This window comes from Leiobunum rupestre, chromosome 10, assembly GCF_980474605.1.
Source record: "Leiobunum rupestre chromosome 10, qqLeiRupe1.1.hap1, whole genome shotgun sequence".
NCBI classification, from domain to species: domain Eukaryota; kingdom Metazoa; phylum Arthropoda; class Arachnida; order Opiliones; family Sclerosomatidae; genus Leiobunum; species Leiobunum rupestre.
The window spans coordinates 39,858,800-39,878,599 of NC_143393.1; the positions used below are offsets into that span (position 1 = coordinate 39,858,800).

Genomic DNA, 19,800 nt, shown 5'->3' on the forward strand with positions numbered 1-19,800 from the left:
TAGGATTACGGTGATTACCATTAGTTCCGTTTGATTTCTCAATCTTTAACTGATATTCCACAAGTAAAGTCCAGATTTTAAAAAGTTGAGTACCCTCAGGAAATTAGACGTTCCCACTCGGAAAATTTAAGTAAGATGAAGTCCATAAAGTGGTTTACAAGCGAGATTTTCGATCGCCTCGTGGTACCTAGGAGCAACAAACACAAGGAGAACGCAGCTAGCCCCGAGGGGCAGGTCACTTCCTTGATTAACGACGCACCCCTCAAAAGATTATATCCGATTTAATCGTGATTATTTTGATTAAATTCAATTTAATCATGATTAAGTTGATTAAATCACGTTTAATCATGATTAGAATGTTTAAATCTGATTTAATAAGATTAAATTAAAATGATTAAATCCTGATTAAAAAAATTATATCGTGATTAGTATGATTAAATCGTACTTTAGTTTTGATTTTAATGATAAATTCTCGATTCGACCGATTATATTGATTAAATCGTGATTAAAATGATTAAATCTAATTAAAATGATTAAATCTAATTAAAATGATTAAATCTTATTAAAATGATTAAATCTAATTAAAATGATTAAATCTAATTAAAATGATTAAATCTAATTTAAATGATTAAATCTAATTAAAATGATTAAATCTAATTAAAATGATTAAATCTAATTAAAATGATTAAATCTAATTAAAATGATTAAATCTAATTAAAATGATTAAATCTAATTAAAATGATTAAATCTAACTAAAATGATTAAATCTAATTAAAATGATTAAATCTAATTAAAATGATTAAATCTAATTAAAATGATTAAATCTAATTAAAATGATTAAATCTAATTAAAATGATTAAATCTAATTAAAATGATTAAATCTAATTAAAATGATTAAATCTAATTAAAATGATTAAATCTAATTAAAATGATTAAATCTAATTAAAATGATTAAATCTAATTAAAATGATTAAATCTAATTAAAATGATTAAATCTAATTAAAATGATTAAATCTAATTAAAATGATTAAATCTAATTAAAATGATTAAATCTAATTAAAATGATTAAATCTAATTAAAATGGTTAAATCTAATTAAAATGATTAAATCTAATTAAAATGATTAAATCTAATTAAAAAGATTAGATCCTGATTAGAATGATTAAATCTCGTTTAAATGATTAAATCCTGATTAAAAAAGATTAGATCATGATTAGAATGATTAAATCTCGTTTAAATCGTGATTAGATTTTCTAATCTTGATTAGATTTTTTAATTTTGATTACCCTGATTTAATCACGATTACCCTGATTTAATCATTTTACTATGATTAAGACGCACCCAAAATGGAAGTGACTGCCCCTCGAGCTAGCCTTTAAACACGCTAACGAAGGATGGTGTACGAATTTCATTGGACGAGCGTCACGATCCTTTACGCTGAACGTTTTACGGGCGGGGGGGGGGGAAGACAATTTCCGAATTTTCCCCTTCCGACGGCAGCAGGCGCTAAAGCGTCTAGCCAATGAAAACAGTACGCAAGAAAATCCACGACTTTTGACGGGTTGCGTTCTCCTTGTGTTCGTTGCTCCTAGGTGGTACGCTATATTCGGCGCCGATTCTACGTTCATCCTTGGCTAAAATATAAGTTCACTTATTTCATTTGGTCTTTTTTAACAATTCGTTAAAGTTTATTTTCCGAATGTGAAAATACCTGTTACGCATTCGAAATTTCGCATTCGAAGCAATGTAGCCTAAGATATTCCAAGTGAATACACTAATACTATAATTTACGTTTTACTATCAAAAGGATAATAATTACCTAAAAACCAGTTATTTCCCTTAATCAAACAATCAATTTTTTGGTACATCCATTACTTAATAATTTGTGTAATTAATAATGATAAAAATAAATAATCTCAAGCAGCCCAAAGCCGTCGTAGAAATGAGTTCTTGGTCCCTTTAAAGGTGACTTTCAATAAATAAATAAATAAACGAAACGACACTTAACGAATTGAATGTTAACAGTCCCAAGAAAGCCAGTGTCAGTCCTCCATTTGACCCGTAATTGTCTCCGAATTAATATCTTCAACTGCGCCCAAAAACCAGATCCGTACCTAATAACGTCATTATTATTAGAAGCTAATAATATGATTGACTATTTATGAAAAAGCAACCGAAGCCAGCAAAGGTACATATTTCAAGGCGTATGACTAATATGTATAAACTTATTTGGGAAATGTTATTAAAGATAATATAGAACTCCGTACCCTAGATTCGAATTCAGAGAGCCTTCCGATTGACGGTTTTGTAACGAAGCGATTCCCCACTTTCGAAAAATCAGCCTCCATCGTTTGCTGAGGTACGCTATCTTTAGTTGGTTACTGAGCTAATTTTTTTCGGAGCTTCGCCAAGAATAGAGCGTTCTATAAAATCGGCCCAAAACCGGCCAAACTTTTCATACAGACTATAGAGCTAGTTCAGCGGGACAAACAACTTTTGTTATTCTTTGGTTTAAGAGAATTCGTCTTATATCCGGGCTTTATATGAATATTTTAGAGACGTACCTTTTAGGAGTTGTAGGAGGGACCCTAAGTGTTGAAGTATGTTTGGGGTTAAGAATATTTTCATGATCTAAGTTTCTTTTTAAACCCGTGGATTTGGGACAAGTATTTTGCTTATTTGCCATCATACATTTATTACAAAAATCATTTAAAATAAGCAAAAGGGTGCGGAAAGCCGAAAATTAATTAAGCCTAGGCTAGCAACTACGCTATTCCTAAAAATCGACTGCTCTCAATTTCTTACGGGTTTGCCAGATAAATATTTTTATCTAACACGAAAAACCGGCAAAACCTTCACCTCCTCCGAACTCAAAAGGGGGAAAGCACACCACACCGATTTTATAGAACGCTCTATTGCGTAATTGCATTGATTTCGAATCTAGGATTCTTGGGTACCAGCTATCTATTATCTTTGCCGTTTGTTTCCATGGAAACCTTTTCAATATGAGCGAAGAATATTAAAATTTTTCCATTTACAATCCACTAATTATACTTTCCACGTGAAACAAGGTCTCACTGAAATATTTCGTTGGAAATGTTATACAAAGGCATACTTACGAGTGATAATGTTACGTATGATAAACGTTATAGCATATGTAATATCAATACTCATAAGTATCTCTCTGTATAACATTTCCATAGAAAAAAATTAAATATTTTTATAGTAATGATTCCTTGAACAAATACCTTTCTTTAGCATCCAGAAATTCTTTACCCGAGTTCTGATAACGAAAAAAAGTGTATTTGATTCGACCAGTATTAGCTTTTTTAAATATACGCTTCAAATAATACCTTGGGAATTCTACTCTGACACAGAACTGAACTGCTTCTTCTCACTGATAACGATTTAAATTTATCGCAAATAATCTAAAGTTACAAATGAAAATAAATAATAAATTGAAAAGAAATTAGACGCAATAATTGCAGAAATATATTAAGACGTGGCTGCAATTAACACCATAAGCCTATCACATATCTAAGTAAGTGTTTGCCAAGTAATTATAGTCGCAGTTCATGGGCCTCAGCAAATGTTCCGCCTTTCATGAGCTATGTATACAGTAGAAAGTACTCGAAGAAAACCAGTTATCAAAAGGCTAGATATAGTCACAGTCACTACATTCGTGAAACCGAACATTAAGCTAGAAAAGCACAGTAATATTATTTTAATATTAGTTTAACTTAATTAAATGTTAGCTACAGGGAACTTACAAGTTAGTTCACGAATTGTAATGTAATGCTTTCGTAGGATTTTTGTTGTATTCCTTAAAAATTTTTAGTCTGACAATTTCTTAAGAGTTTTGAGTCTATTCAATTATTTAAAGATTTTGGTCTGATAATTTCTTAAAAGTTTTGAACTCGTCTGATGAATTATTTAAAGATTTTGGTCTGATAATTTCTTAAAAGTTTTGAGTCTGATAATTTCTTAAACCGTTTCAAGTCTGATGATTTCTTGTCCAGTGACTCAATGTATTAATATTTTTTAAATAAGTTTTGATAATTTTTTAAAATTTTCCAATTTGCTAATTTTCAATACAATTTTTTCGTGTACGAAAACAATTCTGAGGTTGCAAAATAAGAACTTTATCTGTCGCGCGATTTTCGGCGAGTCTTACCTGGTTCCTTTGTTTGCAGGCTTCTTCGCGCCCTGGTATGACGGCTAACGTTTTGATGTAAAAATCGGCCGGATTAGTGTTGTGTGGTACCGGAAGTTCCAATCTAGACCAGAAAGAAATGTCATTAAAATTGGGCGCTTTTCAGTCACTGAAATAGTTCTTGGCATTCTTACGAATTGAAGAAATTGGAGGCCTCGTCAGTAGGTCCGCTGTACGCGCACTTCCAAATTATTTCATTTTAATTATTAGTGAAAACCTTTAAGAAGGGCAACAGTGGCGTAACCTAGGAGGATGGAAATTATGTGGTAGACTGGATAGGTAGGCTGGGCAACGTTAAACCATTGAACTTAATACAATATCGACATCTAGCGGAAATAGTTTGAACTTGATAAAATATTTTCGTCTGCTAGTTGTTGGCACGACACATGTTTTTATAATTTTTACAATGAAACCAGAAAAAGCATTCAATTTAATTTTCCAAGAACACAACTGTACTGTGTAATGGTAAATATATATTATTGAATTAGATATTTTAGTATTTTTCTACTAAAAGCAAACATTCAGCTTCCTCCACTAATTAAAATCAGTTTCCACTACTAAACCAAAGAAAAACAAGATACTACTTCTTATTTCTAAAGTCTAGCAGACGAAATTATATGCACACATATATATGTTAACCTAGTAACACTGCCTGCCGTAAGATGGCACTAGAGGCTTAAGTTAAAGTTTTAACTCGAGCTACGTGACCGTATTAGCGATGGGGAGCCCGTATTGGGGGAAACCAGTTTTCCATTCCAGGATACGGGTCATTCATATTCCTAGAAGTAACTAGGGGCGCCACTGATCGCGTGATTATGAGACTTACCCTTCCGTCGCTGAGTAGCATGAGTTGGTCGAAGGATTCGAAGACGCTGGAGGAAGGCTGGTGGATGGTGCAGATGACCGTCTTGCCTCTGTCCGCGATCAGCCTCAAGGAGGACATCACTTCGTGCGCCATGCAACTGTCCAGGCCCGTCGTCGGTTCGTCGCAGAGGATGATGGGAGATTCCGTTAATAACTACACGGAATAATAAACGAAAGCCTAAAAGACAAGGACAGGGTGGGGATCGATTTGATGACAAGGGACCTTTCACCCTCGGACTAAAATAGCCAAAAATAAGGGCCAGCGACTATGTGTACTTTTTTTCTCCTGTTTTGGGATTTCGAGGCAGAGGGGCTACTGTAGCTATAGAGTGGCCCTAAATGGGTTAGAGTGTGCAATAACTGGTAGCTTTACCGGGGAGTCGGGGTCCGGCTCTTGTAACCCATAAGGGCGGTGGCGCACTGGGAGATGTTAGCTCTGATCAAATGGTCCTATCTCCACCTCCGACTTCGGTTAGGTTTGGGCTGGTAACTAAGCTTTGGCTTAGGCTAACGGAGAGGGTCCAGGCAAACTGGCCGCCTCGGCGGAATGGGTAGCCTGCTGTGGGGCGGCGGGCCTCCGTATGAGGGACACTGAAAAAGGTTCTCCCCCCCCCCCCGGAAAATTTGGAAAACAAAATTCTAAAATGTTTTTGAAGCAAAAAAATAAAGATACGTAGAAAATCTTAAAAGTAAATCCGGCGGCGGGATCAAAATTTACCGCCGGCGGCGGCGGAGGCGCGCCCAAAATGACTCGGTGGCGGTGGTTTGGCGCCAGAGAAACGGCTCCAGATAAAATATCGGTGACGGCAGCGCTAGGCTCTAACTGTAACTCTTTGACATTATTTAACTTCAATTATGTCTTGAAGAATAGTTCTGGCTGGTGCCCAAATCCCAGCCATCCTTGGTCAATAGTTTAACCAATACTAAAAAGGTTGAAGCCACGAGCCCTGCGGAGGTATGGGCCGTGATTGACTTTTACAGCCTAGACTTAAGACCTTTTCACACCAACCAACTAGTTGACTAAACTCAAGTTGACTCATCTAGTTGGGTCAAAAAGTTGGCTCGTGTGAAAAGGCCTTTACACGTTTCTCGAACAAATTGTCCGTGAGCGACAAAAAAGAATGAAACGTTTTTTCTAGAACTGACCTCAGTGGCCAACACGAGTCTCTTGTATTCTCCTCCGGACAATGTCTTCATGACGCCGGGCACTCCAACCCAAGAACTGGAGCATTTGCGCAGTTGCAGCTGCGCATAAATGGAGAATAATATACTTAGGTCCCGTGAAGAAGCGTTTTACAAATTACGAGAGTGGATTGACTGTATCATAAATTTACCAAATATTTGTACCAGGTCAAAGCCCTTGTGAGTGGTTTGGAAGCTGAGCCTGATTGCAGGCGCGGTTCTAGAAAATTATTATTAGGTAGACCAACACTTCAGGAAATAATAGGAGGTGGGGCAGGAAATCGAATGGAAGTTCATATAAATCATAAGTTTTTGGGTGGGCACGGGCCCCTTGGGCCACCCCCTAGAACCACGCCTGCCTGTTTGGTAAACAAAGAAATGTACATGGACAAAACCACCTACAAAAGAACTTAGTGAAGATGTTGAGAAGGCCTGGCGAGAAATTGCCCTAAAGGTTGCCGTGTCGGGCTTTGGCTCATTCAAAAGTTTGATAAATACTCTTTTTGATAGACGGATAATTTGCTAACAACTCTTTGTCCTCACTCTTTTAACAATTGCTTCAACCACTACCTACTTAAAGGCCTTTTCACACGAGCCCACTTTTTGACCCAACTAGATGAGTCAACTTGAGTTGAGTCAACTAGTTGGTTCGTGTGAATAAAAGTTCGATGAGTTGATCCACCAAAAAAGTACGTGAGAAAAAAAATGGATCACTGATCCATTTTTGATGACTCAGCATTTTGATTTGAAAAGTTGGCTCGTGTGAAAAGGTCTTAAACTGGTTCAACTACGTTTACTCCTCGACTACATCTATGAGCTCTTCCCAAGGCGAACAAAGCGACAAACTCAGCCATTGTGGTTGATTTGACATGCTTTCGCGGCTTACGACAACACCGAAACCAATTGTCTCTGCACATCATTTTGACCGAAAATAATCGAAAGTTCGTCAGCCAGGCCCACTGTCTCGTTGGCACGGGGTCCTTAGCTAACCTACTCGGAAATTTCTTGTGACTGTTCTGGGATTTTAAAGTAAACTAAGAAGTCACGAAGTATCTGACCAATATGAGGTGGGTTCTTTTCGCCTGTTCTCGGACTAAAAGGGTAGTCGTTTTACTGTAGTCCGTTTTATTCGACTGTTCCGGGGATGAGACTTACTCCGCACCATAAACTATTATGTTGTTCCGGAGTATTAGGGCTACTCTTTTTACTCTTTCTGAAAAGGAGGTGTCAAGAGAGTAAACTGATCAAATCGTCAGCTTATCTACAATTTATCTGTTAAAATTGCACAGGCAGTCATTTGGGAAAAGTTTTTACCCCGTTTCAAATTATTCGCCACCTCAAAATCGGAGATAAGTGACGTCAAAAGGTTACTCTTCTAATCATACTCTCTAAAGAAACGATCTATTGAAACTCAGCTTATAACAATAATAATAATCAGCTAGGCTAATACGTGTCACAAATTGGACAATATTGTGTGGAAAAAAATAAGATTAAAATAAACAGTAATAAAAAAGCACGGTTTTTAAAACTAATAGAGTGTTGTCGTCTGTAGTATTAATAGTGGCCGCCATGACAGTTACCGTTTTCTATCAATAGGCAAATTACAATGGTGACGTCGCAGGGTTTCAGACGGCAACACTCTATACACATCCAGAGTTTCTTCACAGCATTGATGAGTCTCAAAAGGGCGAAACCGGTCTACTGTTGGAATCTCTGGCTGAAATTTTGACTTTTGATATGAGAACTGACATTTTTAAAAATATAAATCATTTGTAAATATAAAATAGATAAAAACTTACAGTTGAGATAAAAGACCTAATCTAAAAAACTATATTTTGGAACTTTGAAGGTAGAATACAAAATTTTAGTCAGTTACAATTTGGTCATTTGATGATTAGCTTGGAATTTTGACATTAAACATTTTGTAAAATGTTTGCTATATTAAAGAGTTTCTTGATTTTAACTACGTCGCGTTGTGAATTCTTTAAATATGTTATCAATAAATTTTACAATAGCGACTTTTAATGCCTTAAACAGGTGGCCGGGACACAATGCGTAGGAGGGTGGTGGCAAGCCCTTCATGCCGTGCGAGCCAACACTAGCTATTAGCGTTAACCTCTACAAATGTTTATGGAATGACATCATTTTACATCAATTGTCCTTCCAAATAGTTCGTTTGAGTAACATAGCCGGGGTATAAATATTTCCAAGAAATCGCCTGTTCTAGAATTAAAAGAGTACACTTTATACTTTTAAATTAAACTATTCGTCCACTACACCAATAGAGCAGCTACAAATACTCGAATCGATGAAGAGTTGATGGTGCTGAGTAATTATCACCCCTGGAACAATCCAATAACAAGAAAGATAACAGCGCAAAAGAATCTAACGGTTTACGATTTTAATTCTACCCGTTATTGACCACCTGGTTCGAAATACATTTACGTACCTCGTCTATCATGTTTTGAATTTTCTTGTGCCTCTGGTCGGCGTTCAGCTCTTTGGACAGTTTCAAGGTAGCCTGCAAACACACACTGTCATGTTGGGTGACATGCACAAATTACGTAACGCAGTAAGGGTTAAGGGGGGGGGGATTAATCAAATGTTAGGTATGATTCCTTTTCTACACTCTTAAAAAAACGGGTGCTTCATAACACCTTTTTCTTCGCCACAAATATGACACCTTCCAGATACTTAATGTACACCCTTTCGGGATCCAAAGTACACCTTTTGAAACGAAAATACTCCTGTTTGCAACAGAAATTACACCTTTAAATGTATGCAATTGCACCCTTTGGCGGCAGAAACTACACTTTTAAAATTATGCAATTACAATGTATAGCTTTTGGCGGCAGAAAATACACCTTTAAAGGGTCATTTAGCACCTTTAAGAATTAAATCACGCCTTTAAAGGTGGCAATACGCCTATTAAAGAGTAAAATTAAACCCGTGAAGGAGTTCAAAACCCTTTTAAAGAGTTATAGAACACCTTTAAATAATATATTTACACTTTTAAAGGTGTAAATTGCACCGGGTAAGAGTTACATCTCACCTTTAGAGGTTTAAATACGCCATTTGAAAGTGTACAATCGCATTTTAAAAGATAAACATTGCACCTGATAAGATTTGAATCGCACCTACAGAGGTGTAATTAGGTTCTTTTATAAAGTAAAATCCCTCTTTTGAAGGTATAAATGCTCACTTTAAAACAGAGAAATTGCACTTGGTAAGAGATAAATAACACCTACAGAGGTGTAAATACGACCATTTAAAGAGTAAAATCACACTTTCAATGGTGTAAATGCACACTTTAAAACAGTTTAGTTGCACCTGGTAAGACTTTAGTCACACCTTTAGATTTAAAAATATGTTTTAAAGGTGTAAATATGCCCATTTAAGGAGTAAAATCACTGATTTAAAGGTGTAAATATGCCCCTTACAGAGTAAAATCACACCTTTAATAAATAAGTTAACATATAAATCTGTTTAAATGACGTTTTAAAAGGTACCTTGCACTTCTAACAATTGTAATGGTTTTAGTATGCCATATTAAAGTGTTCAATAACACTTTTTGTTGGTTTGAAAAACACCCTTGAAAGATTGTTAAAGGAATTGTGTTTCTAATAAATACTATTTTACCAATAGAAACAGTGAAAACCCCAAAACTAGTGTAGTCGTATACAAATTGATATTTATTTTAAAATTAATATATATATTTTCATTTCACATGATTTCAATTAAACTAATTCGAAGAAGTTGTTCTTCAATGAAGAAATTGTTAAAGCTTACAGCACTTGCCGTGATCGAGACTATTTTTAAAAATGTTCAGTATTACTAAAGCAACACGACAACGACCCGACTACACCTAAGACGTTAATAAAACTGCGACAATGAACAATAATGCCAGGGTGTTTTATACCGAAAACCAAACGTGTAAAAAACGTATTCTTATCTGTTAAAAAACTGAATGACGGAGATATAAAATATGTATAAAAAACTTATGGATAGCTTAAGCACGAAAAAATATCTTTATCGTATTTTATTTAACTAATCAGCCTCGATGAAGATATTACTTAAGGCGTAATGGCTGATCATCACATAGAGGTCGGTAACGGTTAATCATTATCCATGTTTAAATGGATTTTTTTCGGGAAAAAAATGTAAACAAAGAAATTTACCGGTTAATATTTCGGAAAATGATTATTCGTATAATTTGAGCTTTTTATCGAAAAAAACGTCGTTTTTCCGATTAATTTTACAAATTTATCAAAAAAATAATCGAATAATACAGAAATATAAATTACTTGATCAAAACGTTTTACGAATAATTTTGAGAGCTTTATCTATTGAATAAAAGTTAACCATCCCCGACCTCTATAGACTCGGACCAGCTCTGTTATATAGAATTCACGGATATGCTTTGCGCAATGGGCAAATTTGGGGTTGTGGATCATTTCATTGGCCCAGGCGTTGTAGAACTCAAAAATTGACACTAAGGCCCAGGTTGGACTGAAACTTTCGACTTAACGTGATAATAGGTGTCACTATCAATCAAAAACATCATATTTAATTAGTTAATTATTATTTTTTCTTGAATTCGCATTTTATAGAACTTTTAACACTTCTTGCTTAAACGAATAAGCCAATTAAACAATAAGATAAATTGAAATTCCAATAACATTTAAAAACAGATAATTGTTCACAAATATTTACAAAATGTATATATTTAAATAAAATACATATATTTTAAGCATGCAATTAAACATTTTGGCACGGTATGCGTTAATGAATATGCACATTATAAAACTAGATAGTTATATGTGCAGTTATTCGATTTTTGGTTGTCATTTAATCCATTTTTGTTTTTGACAGAAACGTTATCTTTCTAGGAAACCCTTATTGGGATTAACTACCCCTAACCGTGTAAAATGGTAACAATTACACCATGTTTCAGTTAATAAAGAAATATGAAAAATCCCTAGTTAACGCTGTGCTTAAACGTGTAGTATTATAGTGTGATTTAACTCTACAAATGGGCGTATTAACACTTTTAAAGGTGTTATTTAACTCTAACAAAAGGGCCTATTAACACCTTTAAAGATGCTATTTAACTCTTAAAAAGGGCGTATTAACACTTTCAAAGGTGTTATTTAACTCTAACAAAAGGGCCTATTAACACCTTTAAAGGTGCTATTTAACTCCTAAAAAGGCGTATTAACACTTTAAAAGGTGTTATTTAACTCTAACAAAAGGGCCTATTAACACCTTTAAAGGTGCTATTTAACTCTTAAAAAGGCGTATTAACACTTTCAAAGGTGTTATTTAACTCTAACAAAAGGGCCTATTAACACCTTTAAAGGTGCTATTTAAATCTTAAAAAGGCGTATTAACACTTTCAAAGGTGTTATTTAACTCTAACAAAAGGGCCTATTAACACCTTTAAAGATGCTATTTAACTCTTAAAAAGGGCGTATTAACACTTTCAAAGGTGTTATTTAACTCTAACAAAAGGGCCTATTAACACCTTTAAAGATGTTATTTAACTCTTAAAAAGGGCGTATTAACACTTTCAAAGGTGTTATTTAACTCTAACAAAAGGGCCTATTAACACCTTTAAAGATGCTATTTAACTCTTAAAAAGGCGTATTAACACTTTCAAAGGTGTTATTTAACTCTAACAAAAGGGCCTATTAACACCTTTAAAGATGCTATTTAACTCTTAAAAAGGGCGTATTAACACTATCAAAGGTGTTATTTAACTCTAACAAAAGGGCCTATTAACACCTTTAAAGGTGCTATTTAACTCCTAAAAAGGGCGTATTAACACTTTAGGTGTTATTTAACTCTAACAAAAGGGCCTATTAACACCTTTAAAGATGCTATTTAACTCTTAAAAAGGGCGTATTAACACTTTCAAAGGTGTTATTTAACTCTAACAAAAGGGCCTATTAACACCTTTAAAGATGCTATTTAACTCTTAAAAAGGGCGTATTAACACTTTCAAAGGTGTTATTTAACTCTAACAAAAGGGCCTATTAACACCTTTAAAGATGCTATTTAACTCTTAAAAAGGGCGTATTAACACTTTCAAAGGTGTTATTTAACTCTAACAAAAGGGCCTATTAACACCTTTAAAGATGCTATTTAACGCTTAAAAAGGGCGTATTAACACTTTCAAAGGTGTTATTTAACTCTAACAAAAGGGCTTATTAACACCTTTAAAGATGCTATTTAACTCTTAAAAAGGGCGTATTAACACTTTCAAAGGTGTTATTTAACTCTAACAAAAGGGTCTATTAACACCTTTAAAGATGCTATTTAACTCTTAAAAAGGGCGTATTAACACTTTCAAAGGTGTTATTTAACTCTAACAAAAGGGCCTATTAACACCTTTAAAGATGCTATTTAACTCTTAAAAAGGGCGTATTAACACTTTCAAAGGTGTTATTTAACTCTAACAAAAGGGCCTATTAACACCTTTAAAGATGCTATTTAACTCTTAAAAAGGGCGTTTTAACACTTTCAAAGGTGTTATTTAACTCTAACAAAAGGGCCTATTAACACCTTTAAAGGTGCTATTTAAATCTTAAAAAGGCGTATTAACACTTTCAAAGGTGTTATTTAACTCTAACAAAAGGGCCTATTAACACCTTTAAAAATGCTATTTAACTCTTAAAAAGGGCGTATTAACACTTTCAAAGGTGTTATTTAACTCTAACAAAAGGGCCTATTAACACCTTTAAAGATGCTATTTAACTCTTAAAAAGGGCGTATTAACACTTTCAAAGGTGTTATTTAACTCTAACAAAAGGGCCTATTAACACCTTTAAAGGTGCTATTTAACTCTTAAAAAGGCGTATTAACACTTTCAAAGGTGTTATTTAACTCTAACAAAAGGGCCTATTAACACCTTTAAAGGTGCTATTTAACGCTTAAAAAGGGCGTATTAACGCTTTCAAAGGTGTTATTTAACTCTAACAAAAGGGCTTATTAACACCTTTAAAGATGCTATTTAACTCTTAAAAAGGGCGTATTAACACTTTCAAAGGTGTTATTTAACTCTAACAAAAGGGTCTATTAACACCTTTAAAGATGCTATTTAACTCTTAAAAAGGGCGTATTAACACTTTCAAAGGTGTTATTTAACTCTAACAAAAGGGCCTATTAACACCTTTAAAGATGCTATTTAACGCTTAAAAAGGGCGTATTAACGCTTTCAAAGGTGTTATTTAACTCTAACAAAAGGGCTTATTAACACCTTTAAAGATGCTATTTAACTCTTAAAAAGGGCGTATTAACACTTTCAAAGGTGTTATTTAACTCTAACAAAAGGGCCTATTAACACCTTTAAAGATGCTATTTAACTCTTAAAAAGGGCGTATTAACACTTTCAAAGGTGTTATTTAACTCTAACAAAAGGGCTTATTAACACCTTTAAAGATGCTATTTAACTCTTAAAAAGGGCGTATTAACACTTTCAAAGGTGTTATTTAACTCTAACAATAGGGCCTATTAACACCTTTAAAGATGCTATTTAACTCTAACAAAAGGGCCTATTAACACCTTTAAAGATGCTATTTAACTCTTAAAAAGGGCGTATTAACACTTTCAAAGGTGTTATTTCACTCTAACAAAAGGGCCTATTAACACCTTTAAAGGTGCTATTTAACTCTTAAAAAGGCGTATTAACACTTTCAAAGGTGTTATTTAACTCTAACAAAAGGGCCTATTAACACCTTTAAAGGTGCTATTTAACTCTTAAAAAGGCGTATTAACACTTTCAAAGGTGTTATTTAACTCTAACAAAAGGGCCTATTAACACCTTTAAAGATGCTATTTAACTCTTAAAAAGGGCGTATTAACACTTTCAAAGGTGTTATTTAACTCTAACAAAAGGGCCTATTAACACCTTTAAAGATGTTATTTAACTCTTAAAAAGGGCGTATTAACACTTTCAAAGGTGTTATTTAACTCTAACAAAAGGGCCTATTAACACCTTTAAAGATGCTATTTAACTCTTAAAAAGGGCGTATTAACACTTTCAAAGGTGTTATTTAACTCTAACAAAAGGGCCTATTAACACCTTTAAAGATGCTATTTAACTCTTAAAAAGGGCGTATTAACACTTTCAAAGGTGTTATTTTACTCTAACAAAAGGGCCTATTAACACCTTTAAAGATGCTATTTAACTCTTAAAAAGGGCGTATTAACACTTTCAAAGGTGTTATTTAACTCTAACAAAAGGGCCTATTAACACCTTTAAAGATGCTATTTAACGCTTAAAAAGGGCGTATTAACACTTTCAAAGGTGTTATTTAACTCTAACAAAAGGGCCTATTAACACCTTTAAAGATGCTATTTAACTCTTAAAAAGGGCGTATTAACACTTTCAAAGGTGTTATTTAACTCTAACAAAAGGGCCTATTAACACCTTTAAAGATGCTATTTAACGCTTAAAAAGGGCGTATTAACACTTTCAAAGGTGTTATTTAACTCTAACAAAAGGGCTTATTAACACCTTTAAAGATGCTATTTAACTCTTAAAAAGGGCGTATTAACACTTTCAAAGGTGTTATTTAACTCTAACAAAAGGGCCTATTAACACCTTTAAAGATGCTATTTAACTCTTAAAAAGGGCGTATTAACACTTTCAAAGGTGTTATTTAACTCTAACAAAAGGGCCTATTAACACCTTTAAAGATGCTATTTAACTCTTAAAAAGGGCGTATTAACACTTTCAAAGGTGTTATTTAACTCTAACAAAAGGGCCTATTAACACCTTTAAAGATGCTATTTAACTCTTAAAAAGGGCGTATTAACACTTTCAAAGGTGTTATTTAACTCTAACAAAAGGGCCTATTAACACCTTTAAAGATGCTATTTAACTCTTAAAAAGGGCGTATTAACACTTTCAAAGGTGTTATTTAACTCTAACAAAAGGGCCTATTAACACCTTTAAAGATGCTATTTAACGCTTAAAAAGGGCGTATTAACACTTTCAAAGGTGTTATTTAACTCTAACAAAAGGGCTTATTAACACCTTTAAAGATGCTATTTAACTCTTAAAAAGGGCGTATTAACACTTTCAAAGGTGTTATTTAACTCTAACAAAAGGGCCTATTAACACCTTTAAAGATGCTATTTAACTCTTAAAAAGGGCGTATTAACACTTTCAAAGGTGTTATTTAACTCTAACAAAAGGGCCTATTAACACCTTTAAAGATGCTATTTAACTCTTAAAAAGGGCGTATTAACACTTTCAAAGGTGTTATTTAACTCTAACAAAAGGGCCTATTAACACCTTTAAAGATGCTATTTAACTCTTAAAAAGGGCGTATTAACACTTTCAAAGGTGTTATTTAACTCTAACAAAAGGGCCTATTAACACCTTTAAAGATGCTATTTAACTCTTAAAAAGGGCGTATTAACACTTTCAAAGGTGTTATTTAACTCTAACAAAAGGGCCTATTAACACCTTTAAAGATGCTATTTAACTCTTAAAAAGGGCGTATTAACACTTTCAAAGGTGTTATTTAACTCTAACAAAAGGGCCTATTAACACCTTTAAAAATGCTATTTAACTCTTAAAAAGGGCGTATTAACACTTTCAAAGGTGTTATTTAATTCTAACAAAAGGGCCTATTAACACCTTTAAAGATGCTATTTAACTCTTAAAAAGGGCGTATTAACACTTTCAAAGGTGTTATTTAACTCTAACAAAAGGGCTTATTAACACCTTTAAATATGCTATTTAACTCTTAAAAAGGGCGTTTTAACACTTTCAAAGGTGTTATTTAACTCTAACAAAAGGGCCTATTAACACCTTTAAAGGTGCTATTTAAATCTTAAAAAGGCGTATTAACACTTTCAAAGGTGTTATTTAACTCTAACAAAAGGGCCTATTAACACCTTTGAAGATGCTATTTAACTCTTAAAAAGGGCGTTTTAACACTTTCAAAGGTGTTATTTAACTCTAACAAAAGGGCCTATTAACACCTTTAAAGGTGCTATTTAAATCTTAAAAAGGCGTATTAACACTTTCAAAGGTGTTATTTAACTCTAACAAAAGGGCCTATTAACACCTTTAAAGATGCTATTTAACTCTTAAAAAGGGCGTATTAACACTTTCAAAGGTGTTATTTAACTCTAACAAAAGGGCCTATTAACACCTTTAAAGATGCTATTTAACTCTTAAAAAGGCGTATTAACACTTTCAAAGGTGTTATTTAACTCTAACAAAAGGGCCTATTAACACCTTTAAAGAGGCTATTTAACTCTTAAAAAGGGCGTATTAACACTTTCAAAGGTGTTATTTAACTCTAACAAAAGGGCCTATTAACACCTTTAAAGGTGCTATTTAACTCTTAAAAAGGCGTATTAACACTTTCAAAGGTGTTATTTAACTCTAACAAAAGGGCCTATTAACACCTTTAAAGATGCTATTTAACTCTTAAAAAGGCGTATTAACACTTTGACAAATCGTTGTTAAGTTGGATATCGAGAGGTGTTCATTCAGATCTTAAAAGGTTTTAATTAGAACATAAACGGTGTAATTTAATCATTTATGGGCGTCACTTCGATCTTCAAAAGGGTGTTTTTAACAGTATAAAAAGAGTGACTACACCTTCCTAAAAGGTGCTTTTAATACCATTTATGATTCAATTTTCGTAGTATAGGGTGTAGAGGTAATCCTTTACAAGGGCGCTTTTAAAGGTGTCCCAAAACACCTTTTTATAAGATAAAATATCTTTATTATATGCTCTTTTAACACCTTACTTTTGCCCTAAAGGGTGTATTGTAACTCCCACAAAAGTTGTAATAATGGTGTTTAAACCTATCTCACTCCTTTATAACACCCTTTGTAGACTTTTTCATTCCTTAACAAGAGGCTATACACCATTTTCAAACCCCTTTCAAACCATTATAACACCCTTAAACACCTTTATAACGCCTTTATTTTTAAGAGTGTAGAGGTAAAACTAAATACATGGGGTAACTTTTTAAAGAAATCTAATAATTTGAAGGTTTACGAGGGGGTTTGTGTATAATTTAGAAGATATTCCGCTTCACGTAATTCGCCAATAGCGGCGTTGCGATCGCGTACGTACGTAGAATTGAAGGTGTTCTTCAACGGTCAAGAAAGGCACGTAGTCTTCGAATTGTTTGACGTAAGAGGTCAGTTTAGAGAGCTTGTCCTTCGTAATGGGCAGCCCGTTAAATTGAACACTTCCGGTCCAGTGGATGTTGTGTGTCTTGATCCCCGTGAGGATGTTGAGCAGAGTGGTTTTTCCCGCTCCACTGGCCCCCATGATGGCCAGAATTTGTTTGTTGTACGCTTTCCCGTTCACTAAATACAGTGAAGGTCATTTAATAAATATATTGACATTTCTTGGGACGATTTTTCACTAAATACAATGAAGGTCATTTATTTTGGTTCACCATAAACATTCTATGTAACTTTGTTTAAGTGCTTAAAGTGAATAAATATATTATATTTAACATGCAAGAAAAATACAGTGAAGGTCATTTAATAAATATATTGAAATATATTGGGACGATTTTTCCCATTTACCGCTTTTAAAATTTTTAATTTAATTCTTAACGAGTACGAACAAAGCGAGCAGCTTTATAAATGTAAGCGATAAAAGCATTTCTACAATCCTACACGTCCGCCACACCCGTTTTCTGGCGCAGGGTTAAGCAAAGTAAATTATACCCTGAAACATTTTTAATTGTACGTGTTAAGTTTGGTTTTCACAAGGGCGAAAACGTCATGACGGCAAGCGTGACCTCGCCGAAACCAGCATTTAGGGTTTAACCGATTGACCGAATTTTTAAATTAAAACTGGAAAAGAAACGAAACTGACCATTGTCCAGAATGCAATGTGTAGACGCTGTCTCTCCCTTCTTACTGAACGCCAAAAACGATTTCGAATGATGTCCACTTTCGGCCAGCGCGTTTATGTTCTTCCAGCTCATGGAAGGTGATGTCTCGTCAATCATCCATTGATTGCCGCCGCGTGTATTCGACGAATTGACTGAGTCACGCCGTAGCGAAGGCATTTCCAGATCTCGACTGCGCGAAGTTCGCTCGACTGCGCGAAGTTCGCTCGACTGCGCGAAGTTCGCTCGGCAACTGATACTTGTACCGTACGCGACTTAGCTGAAACAAATCATTTCACGTTTGCTGTTACCATTCTGACGTAGGTAAAGTGGTTCGTAAATCCGCTTATTAATTTTTCGATGTTAGAGCAGCTGTATATCGTGTGACTTTAGTCAAAGCGAAGAAGCATGTACAGGAGCCTCTGCGCCGTTGGCAATAAGCTACAAAGTATAGCACGCATTCGATCCTAAAGTTACGGTTACTGAACCTTATATGAAATATTTTGGTTGTACATTATTTTGTGTTGGGGTGGATGAATATGGTTTAATTTTTTTATAGCTTCCGCGGTATTTAGGGGTCGCTCATCGTTTTGTCACTGCGTGCTCAATGAACGAAACATGTGGTAACCTTCTTTCTTATCCGTGTCTCCCCAAATGCTTTGTTAGAAACTTAGACCTAATGGTTCCCGTATCTTAACCAGTGGCGTAGCCAGAAATTCGCCAAGGGGGGTCAAAGTATGTAAATGTTAAGAGGGGGGTCGATAAGGGGGTGGAAATTTAGTATAGTCAAAGGTAGGCCCAAGGGGGGGTCTGGACCCGGAAACCCCCCTTGTCTACGCCACTGATCTTAACTGTTTTCCACTTCTCAAACATTTTTCATACACATTCAGACCACTTATCTGAATACGTTAATTGATGTTAATGAGAGTAAATAATTAAAGTGGTCATTTATTTATGGACCGAGTGGTGGATAAAGCGTGCGTTTATGAATAAATAGATTGATCTGAGAAAGCTTGGCACGGTTATGAATGGACAGATTGAGTTGAGAAAGGGCGTGTTTATGAATGGACAGATTGATTTGAGAAAGGGCGTGTTTATGAATGGACAGATTGAGTTGAGAAAGTTCGAGATTATGAATGGACAGATTGAGTTGAGAAAGGGCGTGTTTATGAATGGACAGATTGAGTTGAGAAAGGGCGTGTTTATGAATGGACAGATTGAGTTGAGAAAAGGCGTGTTTATGAATGGACAGATTTAGTTGAGAAAGGGCGTGTTTATGAATGGACAGATTGAGTTGAGAAAGGGCGTGTTTATGAATGGACAGAATGATTTGAGAAAGGGCGTGTTTATGAATGGACAGAATGATTTGAGAAAGGGCGAGATTATGAATGGACAGATTGAGTTGAGAAAGGGCGCGATTATGAATGGACAGATTGAGTTGAGAAAGGGCGTGTTTATGAATGGACAGATTGAGTTGAGAAAGGGCGCGATTATGAATGGACAGATTGAGTTGAGAAAGGGCGCGATTATGAATGGACAGATTGAGTTGAGAAAGGGCGCGATTATGAATGGACAGATTGAGTTGAGAAAGGGCGCGATTATGAATGGACAGATTGATTTGAGAAAGGGCGTGTTTATGAATGGACAGATTGAGTTGAG

The 19,800-nt window shown here is 34.7% G+C and overlaps 1 protein-coding gene across 1 annotated transcript in view; it reads right to left on the bottom strand.

The window, feature by feature from the left end:
* The window catches only part of LOC149925671 (protein white-like), a 40,809-nt gene extending 22,455 nt beyond the window's left edge, over positions 1-18,354 (bottom strand). Inside the window, exons 1-10 of the mRNA XM_090160943.1 lie at positions 18,126-18,354; positions 17,367-17,605; positions 8,708-8,779; positions 6,223-6,321; positions 5,039-5,230; positions 4,347-4,393; positions 4,174-4,276; positions 3,353-3,427; positions 3,248-3,282; positions 2,008-2,113 (exon numbers count right to left, since the gene is read on the bottom strand). Coding sequence (XP_090017069.1) covers positions 2,008-2,113; positions 3,248-3,282; positions 3,353-3,427; positions 4,174-4,276; positions 4,347-4,393; positions 5,039-5,230; positions 6,223-6,321; positions 8,708-8,779; positions 17,367-17,605; positions 18,126-18,321 — 1,164 coding nt within the window. The 5' untranslated portion in view covers positions 18,322-18,354. The remainder of the gene's footprint in view (positions 1-2,007; positions 2,114-3,247; positions 3,283-3,352; positions 3,428-4,173; positions 4,277-4,346; positions 4,394-5,038; positions 5,231-6,222; positions 6,322-8,707; positions 8,780-17,366; positions 17,606-18,125) is intronic.
* Positions 18,355-19,800: the final 1,446 nt, after the last annotated feature.